At 42.2% G+C, this 26,698-nt stretch overlaps 1 protein-coding gene across 4 annotated transcripts in view; it reads left to right on the top strand.

Annotated features, from left to right (window-relative positions):
• Sema5a (semaphorin 5A) overlaps positions 1–26,698 on the top strand; it is a 487,535-nt gene that overhangs the window by 396,647 nt on the left and 64,190 nt on the right. For all 4 annotated transcript variants that reach the window (XM_029565663.1, XM_008837641.3, XM_029565665.1 and 1 more), the window contains 3 exons: positions 12,137–12,254; positions 20,490–20,671; positions 23,730–23,873. In XM_029565663.1, the coding sequence (XP_029421523.1) occupies positions 12,137–12,254; positions 20,490–20,671; positions 23,730–23,873 (444 nt within the window). The remainder of the gene's footprint in view (positions 1–12,136; positions 12,255–20,489; positions 20,672–23,729; positions 23,874–26,698) is intronic.

A 26,698-nucleotide genomic window follows, 5' to 3' on the forward strand; every position in this document is an offset into this window, starting at 1 on the left:
CTCTAGGCTAAAGCTTTAAAGCTGTTTTCTGAAAACCCTCTGAGGTCAAGGAGTGATACTGGCCTGAGGCTTCCTCTTTCTGGGTCATCCGTAATGTGTTGTTCTAGTCCTTGGCACCCTTGGCTGCTCTTACTCCTGAGGCTCCAACTTCATGAAGGGAGGTGTGAGGGGAAGGAGGTGCTCCAGGCACAGGGAAATCCAAGTGCCATCGATGCTTACCCCAGCTCTTTTCTCCATCTTCTCATTTTCTAATGAGTGCCCACTCTTGACCATCATGCACTTTGAAGTTTAATGTGGAAACATGCAAGCCTAGGTACTTAGGAAATGGAGGGGGCTGTAAACATCATAAACTTGACTAGCAGGTCAGTGTTGGAAATTGTGTGTGTATTCTGACACCTGACAGTAGTCTGCCTTTGAGGGGATCAGTGGCCTTGGTCAGTTCCCTTCTCTAACTCAAGGCATGCTTGCAGGTTTTATGCAAAAATGACATTTTTACTATATCATTTGCAATACTCTACCAAACATACACTATTCTGTTTCTATACAAGGAACCTCAGATACGGAGTTTATAGACTTAGTGTCTAGAATTCATAGTACAGACCTGTCACTGATAATTTTGGTCCTGGTCCCTAAAGTATTTCAGCCCTCACATAAGTGCCTTGTTCTAGAATTGGGTGGAATAATATACATAGTATAAAACCAAAAGCTCTTTGCAAATGTGTAATAATGGTATTGCAAACTTTAGTAACAGGTAATTGATTAGCATTCCTCTTTTGTAGGTCTGCTTTCTAACTTTAATCAATGTCTGTTTGAAACATTTCCTGGCTTATGTTCCTGCAAGACTAGCCTATGGCTGGAGTTATTCCTTTCTGGGAGCGTTGGGACATATCCAGTAGGCATGTCTTAGCCAAATATAGTTGGAAGGGCCCTGTTCTTCCAAATCTGGCTCTGTGAGTTTCCAAGTCCTCATGGTGATGTCTTTGGGTACATAACAGGGTAACAGACAGGAAGACACAGTCTTGTACTGTCTGTGGGATGTTTCTGGCACTGAATAGGAGTGCCTGCCTTGCAAAGCATGAGGCAATTTATTGTTTACACATAGTTTTGCTTCACTGAATCTAGGTTACAGCAGCTCAGCTTCCTTCAGCTCAGAAAACTAAGCCACGAGTCAGAGTATCATGAAAGGTATGGAACACACTGTCATGCGCTGGCACGGCGAGCCCATCTTGAGTTCCCAGGGGCTGGTGCCACCAGGTGCAGACGCCAGGAGCAGTGTACAGTATTTGCTTCTATCAAGGAGAATAAGACCATGTGTGCCTCTTCATTAGCCCCTGTGGGAGAGGAGACTCTCACATTTCTATTCTAGCTGAGTCTTCCCCACCGTTTATTTTTCACGTGCTCAGAGAAAAGCAGCATGAGTTCTTAAGTCCACTGTGAGCTGATATACCGGGCTCCTGTGTGCCATGCTCTGAGTGGGTAGGCTTGTGATTGACCCTTCATATTTAGTAGGCTTGTGATTGACCCTTCATATTTAGTAGGCTTGTGATTGACCCTTCATATTTAGTAGGCTTGTGATTGACCCTTCATATTTAGTAGGCTTGTGATTGACCCTTCATATTTAGTAGGCTTGTGATTGAACCTCCATATTCTATCTGAGAAGGAAATTGTAAAGACTGTGAACCAAGCATCTCTCTGTATGTCTTCCAAAGTTTTTCTTCAGTGTCATCATATAGAAGTTATATCTTCCGCAGTTAAAACACAATAGAAAATAGAATCTATTTTTTGACACTAATGTCTCTGATAGCTTGGATTTTTTTTTAATAAACTAGAGGAGAAAGTAGCATTTTTTTAGAGAAAAATAATTTGAATTTTCCAGAAATTTGATTAACAAAGCATGCTGGATAGGAACAGGAAAACAGGGCATATTTTATAACTAATTTCTTTGCCAAATACTATTCAGTAGAATGTCAATAATTTTCTTAATTTTTATGAAATCGGTTTCACAAATGAAATTTTGAAGGGTTTAGAGAGAGAAAGTGAACTTAACTAAATAATATGTCCTCAAAATATGGCCCCTTGAAGGAGCACATGATCTGTCAAAATCTGATTTATATTTTTCTTTTTTTATCTGGTTATCTTTTTCAAAGACATTTCACACAATATCACAATTTTCATTAATTTCTGCCACGTTTTCCTTGATTATTTCACCAACTCCCAATGTAAAGCAATGTGCCATTCCCGTTGTCCAGCTAAGGATATGAAACTTTTTGTGTCCTGAGATTTTTTTTGTGTGTCCTGAGAAAGGTTGCATGGTTCCTACAGTATAAAACTCACCTCTTCAGAGCCAGCCTCTCTGCCCTGAGACCCATTCTATATTTTTGGTTTGCTGTTAGTACAGAGAAGTTATCACAGGTGGGGGTTTTATCTTATGGGGAGCTACTGGAGAGTACTTTCAGACACATTTCTTTAAGGCAAAACTGCCTGGGAACAGAAGCATGAAACTTGGTGGCCATAAGGCACATCAGACCAATGCTTTTCCAAGACATTCCAAGGTGAATGCCTGTTCCAGTCTTTCTCAGGGTGCAGTTTGCCAGCATAGTAACTCTAACAGCAGCCCGATAGCATGATGCCTTTATTTACCTAGGAAAGTCATTTTAATCGAGCAGGGGTTTAAAGTTACAATTTAGTCAGATTTGATCACAAAATGAATAGTACACATTTATTTTAATTTTAGCATGTTTGGATGCTACTGTTTAATAAATGGCATGGAATGTTTCTGCAGATGATAGAGCCAGTTCTTCAGAGCTGGTGTGCCCGCTGGGATGAAGAGTGCATATCCTTTCTATGCAAGGAATGCACACATATTAATATGCTTTGTAAAGTAAGTCCAAATTTTTCAATCATCTGGGATCTGGCAGTCCAGACATGGGCCAGTAGTTAGCAATGCAAGGTAGGGGATCTGACACCTCCTGATGGCCGTTGTGGGTACTTTTCCCATAGGGTAGCTTGCCAGTATCAGCCTGTGAACCTTTGAGGAAGGAAAAGTTCTCCATGGTAAGGCACAGGATGGAGCCTCTTACTGAATTCCTTCCTGGTTTATATACCAACAGAAAATCATGGCCTGTTACTTAGAAGACTGATAGACTTGGGCATTGAGTTCCCACTTTAACCTGTCAGGAAGTAGAGGTGACACAGGACTGAGTTTCACAGCCATGTCTAGAAGTCAGGCTTATGCTTCCTACAATATCTCCCCACCCCCCAGGAAGTCTTCAAGTCATAGGAAAACTGCAGCTCTTCAAGTCCCAACAAATGGTACCTGGAACATTCATGATGGACGCTTGACACACACTGTTCAAGCCATATTAAGGACTGCACGCTGATTAGATCAGCAGCTCAGCAAACTCTCCGAAAAGGGAAGAAAATGTTTTGGGATGCCCAGTTATAAGGTGTCTGCAGCACAGGATCAACTCTTCCTGGTGTATGGCCATTGTAACTAGGTAAGGCTAGCAAGCCTGTCAGTCGATGAGCAAGGGAAAAATAGGAGTTGGTTTTGGATTCAGACACTTCATGACCTACCTTGTCACGTAAGACCAGAAGAGATCATCAGCAATATTCCTATTTGGTTTCCTGTTGTTTTGGTAAAACACTGACTAAAACCCACTTGGAGAAGAAAGGGTTTATCGCATCTTACAGCTTGTAGTCCATCATCGTGGGAGAAGCTATGGAGGAATGTTGCTTACTGACTTGCTCCCCCTGACTTGTCGATCTACTTTTCTTATATAGCCCAGGCCCATCTGCCTAGGGATGGCACAGCCCACAGTGAGCTGGACCCTTGTACATCAACCAGCAATCGAGAAAATGCCCCATAGACATACCCATGGGCCAGTCTGATGGAGAATTCCTTAATTGAGGTTCTTTCTTTCTGGATGACTCTAGTTTATGTCAAGTTGAGAAAAAGTAACCAGATAAGCTCTTATATGCCTTGTCCCATGGGAAGATGACAAAGCCTAATGGGTCAGGTCCCAGTGCAACAGGAGAGACATGGTACCTGCTCCAGAGGGGATGCCATGGAGATGGGCAGTTTGGGAACTGCAGCTTTGTCTTAACTGAGGCAGGGAAGAAAGCCTGTACCTCTTCAGGATCTCAGAGAGGTGAGCAGAAGCACAAAAGAAACGCCAAGATGTCCTCCCTGGAACTCACAAGGTTGGAGGCAGTAGGGGAACAACTTCAAAGCAGCACCCTGTAACCCACCCATGCCCCAAGATCTGAATAGATTGTAGCACTCTAGGCCATTTGCTGCTAAACCTTACCCTGTGGCCTCCATACCCATGTATGGTCTCCAGGGTGCTAGACTGGAAAATACCTTTGCATTCTGTTTCAGTAAAGCTTAGCAGGCTAGTTGCGGCCCATGGGCTTCTGTTCATTGATGTCTGAGTTAGAGCATTATGACTTTGACTAAAAGTATTTCAGTTACATATGTGCCAGTTTAGGAAAGAGTGAGTACAATTGTTAAATTAATGAGTAAATTGCACAGATTTGTTATATTCCCTAATATGTTCTTAATCTCACATAGTTCTCCATACTTTGAACACTCACTCATATATTCTTTACTTTTTATTTGACACTCACTACAATTTATGAGCTGTTTATAAGGCCTATTGGGTCTTATTTGTGTTCTTCAAGTGCTTTGTAATCTAAGAGGAGATAAAGAAGGGAGTCTGACTATGATCAAAATTCAGTGTATGAAAGTCTCAAAGAATCAATAAAAATATTATTTTTGGAAAGATAAGCCTATGAGGTTGTCGAGATAACATTTTGTATATGAGGGATCCATCTGCATCAAAGAGATGTGTAAGCAGTAATGATTACAGTCACAGAACAGAAACTACGAGTCCATGCCCTGTATGAATGAGCCAGCGCACAATGTCTACTGAGACTGCAGCAGCCAGACCCCCAAGGGCCTGGCTTGGTCTGTTTCCAGGTTCCTCTTGGCCTCTGACACCATGTGTAGCGCAGGACAAGCTTGGTAAATACTTGATGAATTAGCACATGGACACTGCTTCTCCTTTCTCAACTACCCTCTCATCGCCTAATGGGGGTGGTAGTAGTAAGTGACATTGTTTTATCAAAAGATGTGTTGGTGACATAGAGTAGAAGCAAAAAGATTGAAAGCCCATGAGCCTTAGGTGCTTGTTGGTTTTACAAAGTAATTAGGGAAAGGAGGAAAGCTGGAACAGAAAGGAACAAGACCATGTATGAAACTGGAGATCCATATCTTTAAAATTGTGCTTCATGAAACTGGAGGGAAAGATGGAGCCATTAAGAAAAGGCCTTCAGCTCCGCTGGGCTGAGCTGGTGCCTGGTCATTCTTAATTTGGTAACTCTGTAATAGAGCCATTAAACTAAAGGAATTAACACCTCATTAAGAAAATGAGTATGGAAATTAAGTACTGCAGGACATTCATTACTTAAAAGGGCAGAGTTTTAAGAGATGGACTTAATAGGCTGGCACCACTATTAATTAAATGTTTTCTAAAGACAGCATCTGCCCAATGGGAAAAATGTACCATGTGCAGAGAAACAGTAGCATCCCTACATGGCTCCAGTGACCCAGCTCCAGCCATCTAGTTATGAATCACCCGAGCATCTAGGAGGACCTTTGGACAAATAGAATACGCGCTTTACAAAGTAAATATTTTCCCTACACAATTAACTTTTTGTTATCAAATGCTCAGTGTCCTGAATTCTTAACTGCACTGGCATTTGTTCAACTTGTGAAGTCTGGATTTTCTTAGTGAATTCACTTATACTGTATTTATAGAATTTAATACATGCCAAACACGAAGCCTGCCTCTGAGTGTCTGATGACAAATGACATATCCCTGACCTGCCTGTTTGGAGCTCAAAGTCTAATGAGAAATTCTACCATAAATATAATTACCTGAATATCTACTGTGGACTTAAGTCAAAGGTTCTTGGAGCTATATTACATTTTATTCCAAAAATGGATTTATCATTAAACCTGATCCTAGACCATACTAGTATTTAATCCCCTCACCTGATGGCCAATTATTTCTTAAGGTACATCTGAATTATAAGTAGTGTTCTAATTCTCAGTTTCCTGTAGTAAGGGAAGGAAGTACCAGGTCATGACAGAAACATTCAATAGATTTTTTCACTCAGCAGGTTATTTTAAAGCCATTAAATGACTGTGGAAACATCTCTATGATAAAGCAATATCTGAAAAGGTTTGCCTGCATTGTGTGTGCAGTGTTTGGAACTGTTTGAAACACAGGGAGTGAGAATGACAGAAAGTACCTATCCTGCATGCCAATTATAACTGTACAGAGCTCTTTGTAAGAGGAATCTCAGGTGGGGTTGGGCTGGAGCATAATGTCTTCTAGCATTATTGTGTATAACACCTCTGAATCTTGCCAAGATAGGGAGTGTCCTAGTTTGTTTCTCCATTGCTGTGACAAAACACTCTGACCAATACCAACTTGTGGAGGAAATGGTTTATTTAGCTTACAGCTCCCAGGTCACAGTTCATCAAGGAACCCAAGGTAGGAACTCAGAGCAGGAACCTGGAGGCAGGAGCTGGAACACAGGCCACGGAGGAATGCTGCTTACTGGCTTGCTCCCCTGGCCCCTGCTCAGCCTGCTTTCGTATGCAACACAGGCCCACCTGTCCAGGATGGCACCACCCACAGTGGTCTGGGCCCTCCCACATCACTCAACAATCAAGAAGGCTACAGGCCAGTCCTATGGAGGCAATTTCCCAACTGAGGATCCCTCAACCCAGGTGTGTCTAGTTGAAACTAAAGCTATCCAGCACAGTTGACCCCTTGTCAACTTGACACACAAACATCACTATTAAACCATAACCTTTCCAATCCTTGTCCCCAAGATATGATGTTAACATTAATATCACAACATAAGACAGTACAACCTTAAAAACCCCACAGTCCTTAAAAAAATCCAAACACCTAAAAGTCCATAGTTAGTCTCTTTTAAAAGTCTCTTAACTGTGGGCTTCAGTAAAATCCGAAACAAGTACTGTCTTATTTCAAAGGGAAGAATCGGGCACACCTAAGCAAAACCAAAGGCCAGCAAAGTAGCTCAAGGCTGGACATCTGGGATTCACTCACGATCTTCAGGGCTCCAAAGGGTTCTGACAGCTCCACTGCTCTGACTCTGCCGTCCACAGCACACACAGCTCATCTTGCAGCCCCGGGCCAGCTCTATTCTACACCAGGTGCTGTCCTTGGTGGCCGTCACATGGTCTTGTCATCTCCAAAAAAGCTGGGGTCTCCAATGAAACTGAGGCTGCACCTTCACCAATGGCTTCTTCTTGCCTTTCCGAGTGCAAAGCCTCAGATTCTCTCCATGACCCCTTCAATCCTGGGGTCTTCACTGCAACTGCAGCTGCACTTTCACCTATGGCCTTTCCTGGCCTCTCAGAGTGCCAAGCCTCAGCTGCTCTCTGTGACCCCTTCAAGCTTTCAACACCAGAACCATGCAGGAGACTCTTACACATTACCAAGTCCTGCTTCCAGCTAGAGATGGAGGTTCGGGTCCCCTCTGTGTGCTGACCCTGAGGAAATACCTCCCAGGAGACTTCACCACAGTGATGCTGGTCTCTTGTTACTTACAGCTGATCTTGCAGCCACAGGTCAGTGGACATGGCCACAGGTCAGTCTGATAAAGGAAATTCCCCAATTGAGGTTCTCTCAACCCAGGTGTGACACTAAAGCTATCCGGCACAGGGAGAAACCCCTTAAAATATGATGGTACATAGAACATGGGCTTGCATAAACTCTGATAGTGAGTTGAGAAGTGTGCATTGTGTGATTAGGAGGAAGCACAGGACTGATATAGGTAAGGTCTGAAAACATATCTACTTTATGAGGGTCTCAGATTATACACATAAAATCCTTAGGATCCAATGGATCCCATGAGTGAACCTCCATTTCATAGTAAATCTCCCCCTGGCGATTATATGAACATAAATACATATCCAGGTACATAATAAAAAATGTGCGCACCATCATACAGATGTGCTGTGGTCTGTCCATCTTCTATAATGCCCAGCTCCCCAGCCATACCTGTGGATGACAAGAGTTTCCCCCTCATTTGTGAAATATTTTAATGAAATCATATTTTCACAATGGAAGAATAAGTTCATAAGGGCAATCAAGTACACTATAAAGATCCCATAAGTCGAATTGATTGCTCTGGGCTCTAAGTTTTCCTTAGCATTGTTTCAGCTCATATCCTGGTCTTTCTGAGCTGTCATTGCCTGTGAGTGATCTCTGTATTCTCTACATATTCTGTTGAAAGTTGGGAGGTTCAAAATCTCGCTCTGTCCTACATGCAAATCAAAAATCAAACACAGTATTTGGGCATAGGAATGCATGCCTTCAACCACAGGACTCAGGAGACTGAGGCATGAGGATTTCCCATGGAAGGACGGCCTGGGCTACCTATGGATAACCGGTCAGATAGATAAGATAAGGTAAGATAAGATAAGATAAGATAAGATAAGATAAGATAAGATAAGATAAGATAAGATGATAAGGCGAGGCGAGGCGAGGCGAGGTGAGGCAATCTGAACCAAACTGAAGAAAAATTGACCATCAGTAGTTTGCTTTTACACAACTTCAAGTTCTCTGTGACATACTATATTCTCTTCATGACAGATTCTGTTCCATGCACCTGACATCTTTTTGTCTGGATAAATAAAAGCTCAAAACTGTCAGAGAAGGGTGTTTTCTGCACAGTATCCACTATGCCTTTTGAAGTGTGCATCATTTACAGGGTAATTCTAGGCCTTAATGGGGCTCAAATGTTCTTCCTGTTTCAGTCCTCAGGCTTTGAGGGCCAATCTCCAGTTCATAGTTCCTCAGACTCTGGTATCTCATTGACTGGGAACCTCCCAGGAAGGTCTCTGCTGAAACGTTTTGTTCTTTCTGACATGTAACAAACACATCAGACTTCCCTCTGTTTCACTGCTCCTAGTTTAAATGTGACAGTGTAGATAGTAACTCTTCAGACTCATCCAGCTATGCAGAGGGTCCCAGATTCTTAGGTCCTTTACAATTTTCCTTTGCAACTGGAAGCTGATATTTATTCATGTGTCATCTGAATTTCATCTCCTTATTAAGAAGCACATTTCTATCTCTGTCGCTATTTTGTTTCCCTGGAACACTCCACACTTTCAGCATCTGCTTTATGGTAAATACTCATGACTGTGTGCTGAATGAAGGGATGTTTGAAACACTTATAGAATTGGGAATTTAAATGAATTCCTTGTGTTAATATTGCAGCCATTATCAATATCAATAATAAACTAGATGTGGTTGCATGTGCCTATAATCTCAACTGTTGGGAGGTAGTGTCAGAAGCATAGGAAGTTCAAGGTCACCCTTGTCTCTATAGCAAGTTTGGGGCCAGCCTCAGCTACCTGAGACTTTGCTTCAAAACAGTTCAACAGAGAAAAAGTAATAAAGCAATATGACAGTTGTTATGATAGAAACATCAAATAAGGCCATCAGTACTTAGGGAATCAAATATGCACATTGACATTCAACCAAATCCAACTTTACAGAAATAGTATAAAAATGTTAATGAAAGTCTTTTATCTTAGTATGTTAATTAATAAAGAGGATAACTAAAAAAGTTTTAATATACATCTCAATGTTAGTTGATGTTAAGTCATTCCTGAAATCCAAAAACTCAACAACAGAAATTTTAATTGAGAAATGAACAAAAGACATAAATAGAAATGGTTCAAAAGAAGGCATACAAATGCTCAAAGGCTACATGAAAAGTGTCCAACATCAGAATCCCAAGGAAAATGCAAATCAAAACCACTATGAGAAAAGAACTCACCCTGGTCAAAATGGCTGTTGTCAAAAACAATAATCATAAAGCTGATTATTTTAATAATTGTAAAAGACACAGCTTTAATTCCAGCACTCTGGAGGCAGAGGCAGGTGGATCTTTGTGAGATTGAGGCCGGCCTGGTCTACATAGTGAATTCCAGGCCAGCTGGGACTACAGGGAGACCCCATCTCTCAAAGGAAAAGAAAGACAGAGGTAAGAGAAAAAGGACTGATCATAACAAGTGCTGATGAGGAGATGGAGAGAACCTTGCATACTTTGATGGGAGCATAAATTAGTACAGCCGTTGTAGAGAACAATATAGAGATTACTCAGAAATAAAACAGATACAATCATCTCACTACTGGGTTTCATACCAAAGGGAAAAAAATGTTGAAGGGGTATCTGTAATCCCAGATTCATTGTAGCATTATTCACGATGACCAAAAAATCCAAGCTCCCCTGGTACCCACCAGTGACAAATGGATAAAGAGGTGTTACAGATGAATGCAATGGCGTTGCTGTTCGTCATAGTCAAAGGACAAACTCCTAGTATTTGTGAGAATGCTAATGAATTAGGACCATTATTCTAAGTGAAATAAACCAGGCATAGAAAGGCAAGAACCGCATGATATTGTTCAATTCTGGGCTCTAGCGAAGTGGATTTCCTGGGGATTGAGAGTAAAACAGTGGTTAGCAGAGGCTGGGGAAGACAGAGAGAAGAAGGGCAGGAAAAGTTGGCCAGTAGCTAACAAGTGCAGTCAGATATGACCATGGGTTTCTAACATACGTTTTATTACACAGCAAAGCTGGTGCCGGTAATGAACTTCAGATTTCAAAAAGGTAGAAGAAAGAAGTTTGCAAGTTTTCACCATAAACAAATGATAAGAAATTTGGAATGAGATAGATGTGTTTAAACTGATTTAAAGTTTTTAAATTTTATTTTAATTTAAAAATTACACAATGCATACCTATATTAAAGCAGTACAATATTATATATCAATACAATTTTGTATATTAAATAAAAAATAATCTAGAATTTAAGATCTATCTCTACATATATTTCATTCTAAAACATTGTCCCCCTCAACTTGTATGCTTTCTAAATGAGACCTTTGGATTATGATGAACATTGTTCTCTGAGTTCAGATATTCAGAAATGCCAGATCAATAATCAAAATGATGGTAGCATTAGGCTATTAATAAATGAAGGAAATTTTCATTGAATATTAACGATTTATAATTGCATGTATTTGTGGCACACAAGCTAATTCTGTGTCATATATATGCAATTGGAATTTAATAAAGCTAAATTTTAGTAAAATATTCATCACATAAGGAAAAATATTTTCATGTGAAATAAAGAAAAGTCAATTTCACCACAGCTACATCAACTGGAATCTCCTGATTTTCCATATGACCTCTTTATAAAGACTCAACTTCCAAAAATAATAAGTTGTAATGATTGGTTTTTCATAAAGTGTAGTTTAGAGCAAATGTAAGTGTGCATCAGATTTTCGCCAATGGTAGATAAGATTTTACAAGAGGAAATTACGTGTGGTATTTCTATTGAATGGGCATTTGTGTTTGGATGGCAGTTGTAACGTTTAATGAGTAAGTGGAATGTTAAAAACAACCAGAACCATCAACATTATTAGAAAAACGGAACTGTTGTTATGAGCGCAGTTTCATGTTAAAATGGCCCCAATGCTTCCCTTAACACAGGGGCCTTGTTTGAGGCTCCAGGTGGCTCTGCAGGCAGGGGAGGCCAGGAGCAGAGGAGGGAGCTTGTCAAATGATTCTCCTTTTGGAAGTTTAATTTTACCTAATGGTCATCTTGCTTTAGTAAGAATCACAAGAAGGAAGCAAAGCCTTTGAATGGATCTCTAAGCACAGTTTGCTCTCATACCGTACGGATCACACACAGACCAAATCCCAAGGTGAGGTGTGTGCTGTGTCCTGTCATGCTATCTGTGACCAATGACTCCCTGGCCTTACCTTAGGGACTGCAGACATAAATGTGTTGCTTTGAGCTGGTTCAACACTGGGTCACCCTCAGTTGGAGCCACACTGACACAGCCAGAGAAGGCAAAGCAGGAAGCAGAGGTCTTTCAGGTCTGCCCGGAGTCCCTACCTCACATAGGTCTGTGTTATAGGCCACTCTTGAAGGATGTCCAGATTTCCAGAAACTTCCTGTTGGTGCTTTCCTATAGAAAAAGATATGCATATGCACTGTTTTCATGTGCATTTCCAGCACCTGCATTGGGGCCCAGGACCCTTACTGTGGCTGGGACGTGGTGATGAAGAAGTGCACAAGCCTGGAGGAGAGTCTCAGCATGACACAGTGGGAGCAGAGCATCTCCACCTGTCCGGTATGTGCTCACCCCGACTTTCTTCCAAAAATCCTGTCCATGGGAGCCCAGACCTGCATGCACTGCCTTTCCAGGTTGGAACATTGTTACAAATCAAAAACAAATTTGTGTTTTCTCAACTTGCGCTGCTCCTAGCTTTCGGGAGGGCCACACGGGATGCTACTGCTGTGTTTTCATTGATTTGAAAGGTCTTAAGTTCAACAGTGCTGGCTCGATTACAGAGCATAAGATAGTGATTCTTGAAATGTTTTCTTTATAGTGTGGTGTGGATACATTTTCCCTGTTGTAGTAATAAAAATGGGACCTTCCACATGTGTTCATTTCTCTTGGGGGCTACAATTACAGAAGCTGACATAAGTAAAGATTTAAAGAGTAAGTTAAGGGATCACACTGTGACCCCATGTGGAGCAGACTCACAGACCTTGCTCAGGGTCACAAGAAGGCCTGGGAGAAGCAGCCTGGTGAGCATTCCCATGACAGACTCTGAGAATGAGAAACTGGTCTGGATGTAGAGCCAGACCCTGAATCCGGTTTCCTCAGTTCATCTGTTTGGGTCCTCCTCACGTGTGGGAGCCACTTTTCCTCTCTTCTCCCTTTAGAATTCTCCATGCAGTAACAACAGTAGTAATTGGTAATTATTTACATTCACATAATTCACATCCACAGCTGTGGATTTCTGCATTTCAGTTTCATGTACCTCTTAGACGGGAGTGAGGAGCTGATCGTTCAGTTCTGAGAATCCTGGTAAGGAAGCTGCCCTTTCATGACCTAAACCACGTGCTCATGAAGCCTGTCCTTCATCCAGAAAAAAACTGATCAGAGCAAAGCTAGAGGGATCAGCGTCCTTACCAGATGTTGCTGTGGAAGTCTGTCCTTCATGCACTGAAGCCTGCATGGGAGCATCACATCCAGGCTATAAACACTCCTGAGTGGGGTTAGCTTAGCACTATTGGGTATGTACTTCCAGGCCTTTGATTTTAGAAGGAAACTTTCTTCCATCTCTCTCAAAATGGTTAGACAAATACTAGGGCATTTGGTAATTCCCTTCTTAATACTAACATTCAGAACACAAAGGCAGTCACCGTAAATGCTTTGCAGAAGATAAAAACATAATAATGTTGGCAAAGTCATTCTGAAATACAGAAGGTCCTCTGGAACAATTAGTGCATCTTCCTGAAGATCTTTAACCTTGCATCACTAACGCTTATAAAACAAAAAGTCAGAATGAGCTAAAAGTGCAGTTTCTCGTAAACAATAAGTCCATTCTCCTGGACCCATGACAGTTTAAGTGAATATCTGAACCATGATAATTATACAATAGGAAATTCACCCCTATGCACTGCAGTATAGCAGATGAATGTCTTGGATAGTCTACAGTGAAAATGTGACCAAAGTGTTGTCACACACATTGTCTCAATCTAATGAGAGGACAGTCTCTGTTAAATTCACAAAGTAACATGGAATTGGCTCTGTGGTACTTAGAACACAACTCTGAGATGTGACCACTAACTCTGCTTAGTTATATACTTACAGTAAAGACTTATTCTCCAGACACAAGATGTTTCCATTATATAAAACCATGCCACTATCCTCCGACCCAATGGATTTTCCCACATTAAGATATACTTTTGATAAGCTAAGAATATATAAAATGACAGCAATAATTTTAACTTGGGTTTTTAATATTAGTATTTTTATTTTATGAGTGTCTTATGTGCATGTGTGCAAATGCACCCATGTTGTGCAATGCCTGTGGAGGTCAGAAGAGGGCATCAGAATGCCTGGAACTGGAGTTACAGAAGGTTCTTAGCTACCATGTGGATGCTAGGAACTGAACCCAGGTCCCCTGCAAGAGCAACTAGTACTCTTAACTGCTGAGCCAATTCTCCAGCCCTTAGCTTTGGTTTGCTAAAATTTATTTTTAAATATTACTTGCTTCTGAGCCGGGCATAGTGGCACACGCCTTTAATCCCAACGCTTAGGAGACAGAGGCAGGCAAATCTCTGTGAGTCTGAGACCAGCTTGGTCTCATAGCCAGTTCCAGGCCAGCTGGGGCTACAGAGAGACCCTGCCTCAAAAAGACAAAGAAAGTCACTTATTTATTTTTTTACTGTGATGGAAGCTTCATTCATTGGCCAAGGCTGTGGCACCATGTTTCATAATTGTGACATGCTAGCATGCTGCTGCTTTATATGTTGAGGATGTTGCCATCATTCTGTGCAGTTCCTTTGATTGTATTTTCCATACTGAAGACCAAACCCATGTTCTCCTTCACACTGGACTTATCTCCAGTACTTATATGTTTCAGTGTGGCACGAATTGCCACATGCCAACTGGTTTCAGACATATTCAATGCAAGCGATTCTGCTATCACTTAATGTTTTCCTTTCCTTCTGAAAAATACGTGCATGCATCTTTACCCAAAGGAAATTGAATTTTATAACCTGAGGCCTTTTGAAGGAGAACAGTTATTTTCCATTCTATGTAAAATACAAGTTAAAGTTGATCCTGTGACACCGAGTTCAGTGAATCTGAGACATGTTCATTTGGTATGTCAGCACCAGACCCTCTGGTGTGAACTTATCAATGAAGTAAATCTTCAAAACTCTGGGTCATGGGCTCGAGCGATGATTCAGTGTTTACAAGCATCTATTGCTCCTATAGAGAGCTGGAGTTCAGTTCCCAGCACTGGCATCAGAGGGTGTACAACCACCTGGACCTCCAGCTCCAGGGTATCCAACCCTATCTTCTAGACTCTTAAAAATAAAACAAAACAAAACAAAAAACTAAAACTTGGGAGCCAGACCAAAGAGAGAGGGGGGAGAGAGAGAGAGAGAGAGAGAGAGAGAGAGAGAGAGAGAGAGAAGCAAAAAGGGCTGGAGAGATGGCTCAGTGGTTAAGAGCAGAGGACCCGGGTTCGATTTTCAGCACCCACATAGTGGCTAACAATCATCCATAACTGTAGTTCCAGGGGACCCGAAGCCCTCTTCTGACCTCCACGGGCATTGCACAACATGTGTGCACTTACATACATGCAGGCAATACACTCCTACACATAAAATTAAAATAATAAATAAAAGAAAAATAGCTGTACCAATGACATGGCACTAGTCTGTTCCCCAACATGGGTGTTCTAGTCACACAGTGGCTATGATTTGTAACTGTTTTACTCTGTTTGTGATGATATAAAAGAACACTTTATACTGAATCATTTATAAAGTACAGAAATTTATTGCTTACAGTTCTGGAGACTAGAAAGCCCATGGTCAAAGCACCAGAATGTGCTCCGATGAAGATTTCTTGTGCTAGAACAAGAATACCCCAGGTCCCACTGGGAGACCTCTAAGAGAACATCCAACCCCATCCACCAGGGGGGAACCTCCTGGCCTGCTCACATCTTCACAGCCCACCTCTTAGTGCTATCACTTAGGAAATACTTGAATTTTGGAAGAGGTACTTCAAACCACAGCTGTGGTTTAGATCCTCTGTTCCCCTAGAGTTGACGTTGACCCCTCCCAGTCCACTTTTCCAGGGATTTAAAATCTTAAAGACCTATTTTCCACTAAATGGACCTGATTTTAAAATAGCTACAGATTTCTAGTCTGTAATATTGAATAATAGTTTACCAACATCATAATCAAAAAGCAGCTTAAAGGATTTAAGACACTTGTGTGATATCTAAATTGGTATATTCAGACCAATGTGAACTATATATATTTTGCCTGACTTATGTTGTAAAACAAGGGTCACATAGTGTGAAGAATCTAACTGGCCTGACTTATGCATGAATGCCGTTCATATGCTTTGGGAATATGCAGTAACCAATATATCATGTTATACAATACAGTGAGTCCTTGTTTCAAAATATGTAATGTAATAACCAGCAAAATAAATGGACCAAATGAACATCCCACTGTCTCCTGGTAATGGCACTTCTCAGGACACTGTAATTAGGATCTTTAGATGAGAGATGCTTCGGCAGTAACCAAAACCCTAGCCCACATTTAGATGGTGACACCTGAGATCAGAGACTAATATGTTCCCCAAGTGTCCATAACCATTGGGTGAGAAGCCAGTTTATATCTAGAGTTTCTAGCAGGCTCTAATTTGGAGGAAAATGACATTCCCACTTTTCAGTATCTCTTCAAAGTGGTGACTGATAAAGGAAGAATGGCCCAATCCTGCACCTTATGTTCAGAGAGCAGAGAAGACATTATTTCTGCATTTTGCAATAAAACTGTTTTGAGAGAAAGAGGGTATCAAGGAGGGGTGAACTATGTATAGCCCATATGTTCACTATCACATTAGATACTTTCTATGAGTTATTTCATTTAATGTCCACAATGCCATCCAGGATGGGCATTATTGCTCCTTTTTATCGATGAAAGAACTGGGACTCAGAGACCTTGCCTAAAGATCACTCCTATTCACCAGTCCTCCTAACTTCCACACAGGACTCCAGCTAAGTTCTCTTCAAAGGTACAATCTTTTCTTATAATTCCTTTATAGAGATAAGCTTAGGGTAGATAATTAAATTGATGTCAAAGCAGGAGGCAAGTCTCCCTGAGAACTTTTTCCAATATCCTGTTTCATGCAGTCTCTGGAAGTAAGTATAAAACAACTTTGAAAATAAAAATCTAGTGATTCTGAAGGAAAAAATATGTAGACAGATAAAAACTTAAGACTTCACTTTAACCATAAAAGAATAGTGATTGGAGGGGCTGGAGCTCAACAAATAAGAGTGCTTGCTGCTCTTTCAGAGGACCCAAAGTTGGTTCCCAGCACCCACACTGGGTGAATCACAACATCCCATAACTCTAGCTCCAAGGGATCTGACATTCTATTTTGGCTTCTGCTGACACACACACACACAAACACACACACACGTGACATTACCCACAGACACACTCACACACACATAAATAATAGTAATAATAATTCTTTTAAAAGGAATAATGGTTGGAGCACAGGAGGAATCAGTAAGTGCTTTTACACCCCTGCCTGTTTGAGAGTTTATGAATGAATCAATCATAAGGAGATTATACTTTATATCTAAAATGGCTACTCCTTAGCTTGCACTTGGAAAGTGACCAATCTGTCTCTTGGGGGACTCTTGCCTGAAAAAGATACAAAGAATCATATTACAGAAGGACCAGCTGAGATCACAGGTTCCTGAACCAACTTGTTGGGATTGATTCTGTCTTTTACAGACAGTTTACTTGTCCCAGCTGACTTGGGATGTGGTGAGGATTGAAAGAGTTGACACTCTTAATCACCTGTGGTTGGCATGTACTGCTGATGCATGGTCCATGTTGTGCTATAACTTCATATTTAATGGCATGAAGCATACACTCCAAGCATAGTCACTTGGCAGAGACCTGGAAGAAAGCTCAGCTCTGGGGAAATTATTGTAGACGGCTCTGTCTCCTTTCATTTCCTTGGTGCTGGCGATGGGACTCAGGCCTTGTACATGCCAGGCAAGTACTCTACCACACTGCCAGGCCCTATAGATTTCTTTAAAGAAGATTATGAAAATGTAAAAATATCTTCCTTTCAAAATTAAGCCCCACCATTATTCCTACTCCTGTTTTCTAGGCAGGTTCTTAAAGTCAGATATTCAGAGTAAAACAAGCACAGGGCTAAATGCTATGTGGAGGACTCATCCTCTGCTCTCCCTTGAGACTGGGAGTTCCAGGGTGTAAGATAGCAAATCCCAACAGCCCTGCCTTGAAGATGCTGCTCCTGAAAATCTGCAGGTTCCAGAAGCAGAGCCACCTTTCTTCCTTCCAGAAGTATAGTTGCCAAATCTACACTGTCACCTTGCAAAGCTGCCATCACTGTGTTCCCACATACGGTGTGCCGGGTGCAGTGGCTTTTCTTCCCATTGAAGGAAAATTACTGTTGTGTTTCATCTGCCTCGTTGGTCTTTACCCATTGTCAGTTACATCACATCCTGCCTCCCTTTTTCTGTGCCACTCTTATTAGCACATATTTCCCTATGACTATATTTAGAAGGAAAATATTTATAGTATCTCTTTGTCTAAAATCCTCTATTTCAAGGATATGTTCCAAAGGAACAAAGAACAATCAGTGCAGTAGGTCTCAGTAGAGAGCATGGGAGGATAGTTGCCAGGGACACCTAGCTATACCTGGGGACGTTTTAGGATGTGATAAACGGTGGCTGTCATGGTATAGTACCCCTCACGTGCCAGGGTACAAAACCAGAGAGATTAGAAAAAGCAGAAACACTTTTCTCCTCTTAGCTAGAGGAAATAATTTCTAGGAGTTTCTTGAAGTCCCCTGTTGAGGCATTCACCAGCATTGAGCCATAAATCCATCTCGAGATCCAGCACTGACCAAAGTAATAAGGTTTCCATCTATGTCACTGCTGTGACAAGATAACTGTGAAAGCCAACTTGAAAAGTGTGTACTGTGTCTCCTGGTTTCGGGGGGTTTCATCCATGATCTCTTGACTCCATTGATTCTGAGCCTGAGGCCAAGCTAAACATCATGACAGAGAGCATATTACAGAGCTTCTCACCTTATGGAAGTCAGGAAGCAGAGAGGACAGGGGTGTGAGACAAAGTGTGCCTTTCAAAGGCACTCCAGTGACCCACTTCCTCCAAATAGGCCCCACCCCCTCAGATCCCATTTAATGGGAAACTCAATGTAGTAATCTATTAATAATGGTATTGCCCTCATGGTCCATTCATTTCTCTATAGTACCACCCTCTGGGAACCAAGCTTTGAATACATGAGTCTTTGGGAACATTTATTACAAAACCACTACATCGTGACTGCCTTAGACTGACACCATTGGGCCTTGGGCATGAACAGCTCAACCCACCTAAGATGTCTATGCTACCCTGGGTAAATAATTGCATAAGGAGTCCCGACTTCTTCTAATTTTGTATTTTCTTTAAAAAAAAACCTTTCTAACCTGTTGAATTTCACACAATCAGTACTTCAGAAGGGTCACTACCTGAAGCCGGAGACAGAAGTCAGGGAAGGAAAAAAGGAAAGATACAACATACTCTCATCAGATCTTCATCAAATTGTCTAAGACGCCTTTGTCTTCATATTAAAATTAAGAGACTGGGACGTTAGGCCTTCCTGCTTCCTTTAGGAGGGAAGACACATTGGGCAGGGTAACCTAAACCTTGGGTCCATGAGTCTCTGCTCTTGAGAGTACTCCTAGCTCCTGAGCTCTCCTGTGATTTGTCAGCAAGCTGTTCACTCCTTGATGTCCAAATACTAATGCCCCAATCACACCAGAGCAAACTGCCACAGGCCAGGTGAGGCCAGTGTAACACCATGATGCCTTCATCGACCTGCACATATCTCCAGCACCATGCACTCTGGGTCATGTTCATGGTGGTGATCCTTTGCACACCTCCTTTAGTCCCTGATGATAGCAAAGCACCTGCTAGTAACTCTCAGTGACAGGCAGCAGCCATGTGAACCTCAGCTTCTGACATATCAATCCCTCTGTCCTCACTCAGCCCCACGGGTCCTAGCCAGCTGCTTCGCCCAGCTCCTCTTCCATCCTATAGGGTTCAACACAGGATCTTATTCTTCAAGACCCCATGATCTTCTTGAGTGTCTCATCTTCAGCAGCAGAGCCATTCCATGCCCCATAGTGGATGTTACCTGCAGTCATGAATACATGCCAAGCCCATCCTGACATGTATAATCCCCTAGTGGGTACTCACAGCATAGCTTTGACAAGAGTAGGCCTAAGAACTTGCTTGCTCAGTGTGTATCCAATGTAGCCACTTCGAGGTGACGTTTGAGCCATACCAGGTTTAAATGATGAGTTTTGCCAGTTGTTTTGGTTGGGAGTGTACAAGCCACGTATGTCTATGGGTTTTCAACCCAGGTTTTCTTGTACCCTGGATTTCTCACATCACTGGCCAATTCTGCCAGAATCTCATTCTGGGGTCATGAGCCGCGATGCCTCCTCTTCTCGCTCTTCCTTCCTTGTCTTCGTCCAGTTTTCCCAGCACCTCATTTTCTCCTCCTCCTCCTCCTCCTCTTCCTCCCTCCTCCCTCTTTCTCACCATCTCTGGCAATGGCCTATGGTGTATTACTTTGAAATAACCCCACACATCCCTTACCAATTTTAGTTTTAAAATATCCTGAAGGCTGTGATTGCCACTTGAATGGTCTTTCATTTTTACTCCATTTTTTGCAGCTTTGCCCTTTCTGACACCCTTACTTGTATCTGCCTCCTAGACCAGGAATCTCACTGTGGATGGGAACTTCGGCCCCTGGTCTCCGTGGACACCCTGCACGCACACGGATGGCAGTGCTGTGGGATCCTGCCTCTGTCGGTCCCGTTCCTGTGACAGCCCGGCCCCACAGTGTGGCGGCTGGCAGTGTGAGGGCCCCAGCATGGAAATCGCCAACTGCTCCAGGTGTGCCCCTCAGAATATGCCAGTATACAGACCTATGGCAACTCATATGGCTGAGGAGTCTGGGGAAATCATTCCTAATGTATGGCCTGCCTTTAGTCAATAAAAGTGCCAAAAAGGACACATATCACTTAAAAGTTACATAAGTTATAGAAGGAAATTTCAAATTATAAGTTAAGTTGTATGTTTAAACATGTGTTTAACATGTTTAAACATGCTCGTCAATGGATAGGAAAATATTACTAATTTATTCAGTATAAATGGCTTATTTGAGGAATACGTCCATGTTGCTCAGTATCTTTCTGGAATCTGTGGCTGATAGCCCCTGCTGATAGAGCATGAGGCTTCAGCTGAGCAGAATCTTGGCTTTGCACTGTGAGTGCCAGAACTCGGCACATCCAGCTCCACCAACTTCAGACCCTTGGTTACTAGGCCAGTTCAAATGTCATGATCCTGGGAAGGTGCTGTTTGGGTTGCTTGATTTTGTTTCCACACCTGCACTTGCTTACCCCCACCCCTTCCTCCTGCAGCACTGTGGAGAGTTTCATAGGTCAGTTTCAAGCCCCCCTTTTCAATTGATTATTCATTTCCAACCTTTTGAAAAATGTCACCTGCTTTTCATGAGCGTATCTAAAATGCAGAAACCATAGGAACTGTCTGTGAAGCCACTAACTGAAAATCAGATTGGGTGATCCAATTGTGTGAGAGCCCAGACCAGGAAGATCTGAGAGGAGCCATCAGAGCAGGGTGTGCAGGTGGGAAAGGCAAGCCCCGTCCATGCAGGCAGTTTTATTGGGTGGGTTCCATCACCCCACTAAGTTGAAAGGAGCCAAGTGGGACCACAGAGATGAGATCACATCATGCACAAAAGACATGGGTGTGTTGACGTTGTGTTCTGCACTGCATAACTTGGATGCAGGTAGGTGGATTCCATGGCTGCCTGGCAAGAACCTTGCAAGTTACCAAGCTTGTCTTGAAGATGGCTGTGTAGCTAATAGCACTTTATATTGCTTCATTCCTCAAAGCCTATGAAGTGCTTTGCCACAGTGTGTTTATTACTGTCTTCAGTTCTTGTTCCAATTGGCAAATGACTCTGTAAACAAGTTTGCAGTACAACTTAAGACTAAAAGTCATGAAGCAAGTGACCCTTTAGTGCTGCTGAAACACTGTAAGTAAGTAACCACATACTGACTGGCTCATCAAAATATTCTGTCAGCCATATGATTGCTTTAGGAGTCTGGTTACCTGACACTTCATCTGCCTCTGAGCAGCATTTAGACTTAGTAAAGCCACATCCATACAATACATAGGAAATTATGCATAGATACTTTATCATATATATATATATATATCATCTTCTGTATGTTATAAATATATCATAAAATGATATGTATTTATAAACGTATAGGAAATTAAGAATTTCCAAAGAATATTGAAAGCAGTGTTTTTCTGTATCGTATTAAAATTTTGTTCTTATGAATGAAACTTTGAGAGTTGAAATACCCAGGCTGATATTACTTCAAGGTTTTAATGGCGTGGAGGATTACATTGATAGTTTGTAGGGTTGAGGGTAGAAGAGTGTGAGAAGCTAGTACATGATGTTTATGAGGGACATAATAGGATCTGTCTTATTTCAATTGAATTATCAGCAGTTTTATTTTACCATGCAGAAAGCTAACAGAATTTATTATATTTCTGTCACTGTTAACTTTCAGTAAATAATTTGGAGCACAATGAAATATACTAAAATTTTAAGCTGGGAGTGATGGTACATGCCTTTAATACCAACACTTGGGAGGCAGAGGCAGGTGGATCTCTGGTTTCCATAGTGAGTTCCAGGTCAGCTGGGACTACAGGGCAACCCTGCCTCAAAAAGACCAACCAAAAATAAAAACAAAAAAGAGAAACCCTAAAATTTTTTTCTAAGAAAATTTCATCTTAACTAATTTAATGGTAATTATTTCAACTTACATTTTTATCCCTATATAATACGTATACTGTAATTATGATCTTTTGTGTTTTGAGGGAATATATAAAGTAAAAGTGAAATTTAATGTGAATTGATTTTATTCCAAACAAATGCAAATGCCATTGACAGGATGCTGGATGTCTGTGGAGATGTGATTACAGAAACAGAAACCAGTTCCACAAGCCATCTACATGGGTGTTTGGACTCTGCACTAAAATGATTATATTAATGCCCCCAAAATAAAACACAAATTATTTTACTGAGAGGAAAACTTCTAAGGGAGATATTTAAATTACAAACACACTGATATGGCATGCACTTTCATGAAAAGCAAATTATAGAACTGAAAAAAATTGTGTGTATCAATAGCAGTTTATAAGTAGCTTTTACTTCTATAGAACTGGCTCATCTTTTTATTTTATTTTTACACCACCACTTTATTATTTATGTATCATACCACAGGAACACATGGATTTATGTACTTTTGTCTTCCTTATACTTTTCAATTTTTAAGAAGCTTACCAAGAATCTGAATTTAGATATTCCTCCTTCGTTTAAGCATTTTGTGTAAAGCTGGAACAAGGTGCCACTCACCCACATGAACGGCTGCTCAGCCTCTGTGCTGTCCGTAGATGTTTTTTTTAATGTGCCATGTGTGACTTTAGGTGATTTTATACTCAAGGGCACTGTTCATACCACAGATGTAATAGCAGCAAAATGGTGAATTCTACAGGTTTATGGTTTCATTTCTAATGCTTTTCAGTGAAATAACATTTTAATAGTTTCACATTTCAAAGCTAAAGTTTCTTAACAGCTTCTCTCAAATATAGTACTTTTGGGATGGTTTGTTATGCACTTAAAATTGTATTCTCAAATTCCCCGTCTTGACTCTGGCATCAGATGCCAGCTGTAAGGGACCGGTGGTAACAGGTTACTGCTGCCTAGTCTGTTCAGCTTGCGGCCGCAACCTCTTCCCTTAGCCCCACAATCACATGTCCACCCCCATGGACATGGACGTTCGCAGTAGGTGTAGGCCGGGCTTAGAGTCAGAGCTGGTGTTTCTGAGTGACTGAATAGCTTCCTCTGCTGCAGGAACGGAGGCTGGACCCCCTGGACCTCCTGGTCGCCCTGCAGCACCACGTGCGGGATCGGCTTCCAGGTGCGGCAGCGCTCCTGCAGCAACCCCACACCCAGGCACGGAGGCCGCGTGTGCGTGGGACAGAACCGAGAGGAGAGGTAGGTGCACCTGTGCCCCGGCGCCGTCATCCCCCTGCCTCCTGCCATCCCGACGGGCCAGTTTCCGCTTTGGATCTAGCTGAGCTCATCTGTGGCGTTCGTCTGTGTTGGGCAGAGCAGTCCCGTACGTTTCTGTCGTGCTTTAATTTTGACCTAAGACTCCTGTGAAGAGCTTCCTGCGCGCCCTGGTTCTCTGCATGTTTGGGCTGGCTCAGGGGATGCCTTTCCCGGATGCTCAGGGGATGCATTCTCCAGGACTGGATGCTTGGGCACCGCCTGTGTGCTGGGCCCCTGAGTACCAGAAAGGGAGCCTGCTGAAAATGGCTGTTGTCGGGATAGTTCAACCACGCGTGTCAGAAGCTACAAATCCCAGCAGGGTGTGGGTGGCTCAGGTCCAGGTGCTCAGGACAGGTAAGACAGTTTCCACTGACAGCGGTACAGGTCGGCGAGAGGCAACTCAGGGGTCAGCCATATTTACTAGTGTGTTAACAAATACCTCGAGTGAGCTATGACAAAACCCACAGTAAAGACCGTTTTCTGTGAGGACTTCCACCATTTAGCATGACATCTTGACATTTCAGCTTGGACTTGGATCTAACAATTTGGATTTTTTGTAGAATTAGCCATTTTGTTCTGACTCCATTTTGTTCTGGTTGTCTTCCTTGACTGTTGACCGCCTAGGCAGTTTGTCACTTTGGGAGTGAATTTCACAGCTTTTCTAGGATCTATTTTCTCCTCTTCTGACACCAAGTTATTGAATGACTTTTAATAAACAGAAAAAATGAAGGCTTCTACTCAGAGTCATGAGTTCAAGGGAGTCTCATAAAATACCATATGTGATCATTTACTTACGTAAACAAAATTAGGAGTCTTGACGTATGCCGTTTTCAAGTAGGTATTTAGTATAACTTGAAAGCAACTAGGAAGTCCATTTCTTTATTCATTGAATTTCTTACTTACCAATTAAGATTCCATTCTTTTGACTTGAAGGAAAGAAAGGCAGCATTATGTATACAGGGTTTGTCATTTTTGATGTAGTCCCCTGAGACAGTCTTGTGGGGATCTGTTGTGTTCCATCTCACACAAGTTGATAGGTGGGAAAGCTGATGATAGAAGAATCACCTTCTTGCTATTTCCAAGCCTTGTAAGATTTTTAACTGGTTGGAAGATTTTAAACGCTATAGTCATGTTGTGCAGCACATTCAGCCACAGTGGTTCCATCAACTAAAACAACTCAGAGTTACTGTCCCCTGTGTCATTGGGTAACCCTGGCTCCTGGTCTTGGGCCCTAGCAGGCCTCCCTGAGGCAGCCACCAAACTTCTGGTTTCATGGGGGTCTCAAGTAGGAAGCATCTGCTTCCAAGGTTACATGGCTTTTGTCAAACCAAGGAACCTCATACCGAGGTCTCCCTGCTGTCAGTCAGACACTGCCCGGGGTTTTGACAAGTGAGCCTTTGCAGGATGGCTTCCTGCCTCCTCAGATCCAGCCAAGAAGAGCTCCAGTTCACAAAACAGACACTGTGATCTCATTACTGATTCAGAGGATACACCTTCATCTAGCCACAACCCCGTAGTTAGAAGGCACTGCAGGGGACAGGATTGCACAGGGACGAGTGTCAGGGAGAGGTGCCATTGTGGTCTACCAGGGACAGTTCTTGGTCCCTCAGTTACTCATGTTCTGCCACCTGCAAAATATGTTTCATCTGTTAGCAGGGTCCCCAAAAGTCATATCCCATTAAGTTATCTACAAAAAGCTCAAAATCTTACCACCCAAGATATGCACGAGGAGACAAGTTATCTGTCATCAATTTTCCCCCTTCGAACAGCGGGGGGTGGGAGGGTTGCAAATGTCAGCTATAAATTCCTGTTCAAAAAGAGGGGAAATGTAAGTCACCAGACACTCCCTTCTCCACGGGAACCCTGCAATGCAGACAGGTGAGTGTGGAGAGTGGCTTATGATGGGCACATTGCTTGACAGTCCCTGGATCAGCCTTGCAGGCTCTCTGTTCAGCTCCTGAGTGGTCTTCCCTTTGCCTTAAAGGCACCAGAGTTTTGAACTGGATAGTTTTAACAACTCAGCCTCCTTCTTGAAGCTAGAATTTCACTTGTGTGTCTCTGTTTCTTTCAGTTGACGTTGATATTTTTTGCTGAAATTGCTTTTGGATAAACATTAAAAGCCACATGTAGACCTCTTGGGGTTTGTGCCACTAAACCAAAGCCACACTCCCAGATCTTTTGAAGACAGTTCTTCAAGGCTTTACATCCCTGCTAAGGTGGCTGGGAGGCAACATCTTCCAGCTTGTTGATGTCGTCTCGGTGACCGACAGGGGCCCTGGCTCACACTCTTGCATTTGAGGAACCTGTGCTCAGTCTACTCTCATTCTTTGATTGGAGGCTTTGGCAAGAACTTGTACAGCCATGTCCTCAGCTTTTCGTTATGCTGACCTCCCTCACGGTGCTTGGAATCTATTTCTTGATCTTAGATCTTTTGCCATCAGTAAAGTCTAATTCTAAACATCAGCTGGCCCTCGTTCTTTTTAGTAGCTCATTCCTTTTTTTTTTTCTTCCTTATATACTGAACTGTTACTGCTCTGTGAGCAGCAAGAAATTGGGTAGCCCTTCCACCCTTTGCTTTGAAATTTCCTCATCAGCATTACCTCTTTTGAGCAGTCATTGCTATTTCTCCTATCACTGTAAGGTGACAATTTTGGAAGCCTTTTCTAAACCAAGTTCTCTTTGCTCTTTATTTACAATACTGTTCCACTTATTTTTTCAGTTTTGGGGGTACTTTTCTTTTGAGACAGGGTCTCCCTCTAGCCCCAGCT

This window comes from Nannospalax galili, unplaced genomic scaffold (assembly GCF_000622305.1).
Source record: "Nannospalax galili isolate Female #2095 unplaced genomic scaffold, S.galili_v1.0 scaffold698, whole genome shotgun sequence".
Lineage (NCBI taxonomy): Eukaryota > Metazoa > Chordata > Mammalia > Rodentia > Spalacidae > Nannospalax > Nannospalax galili.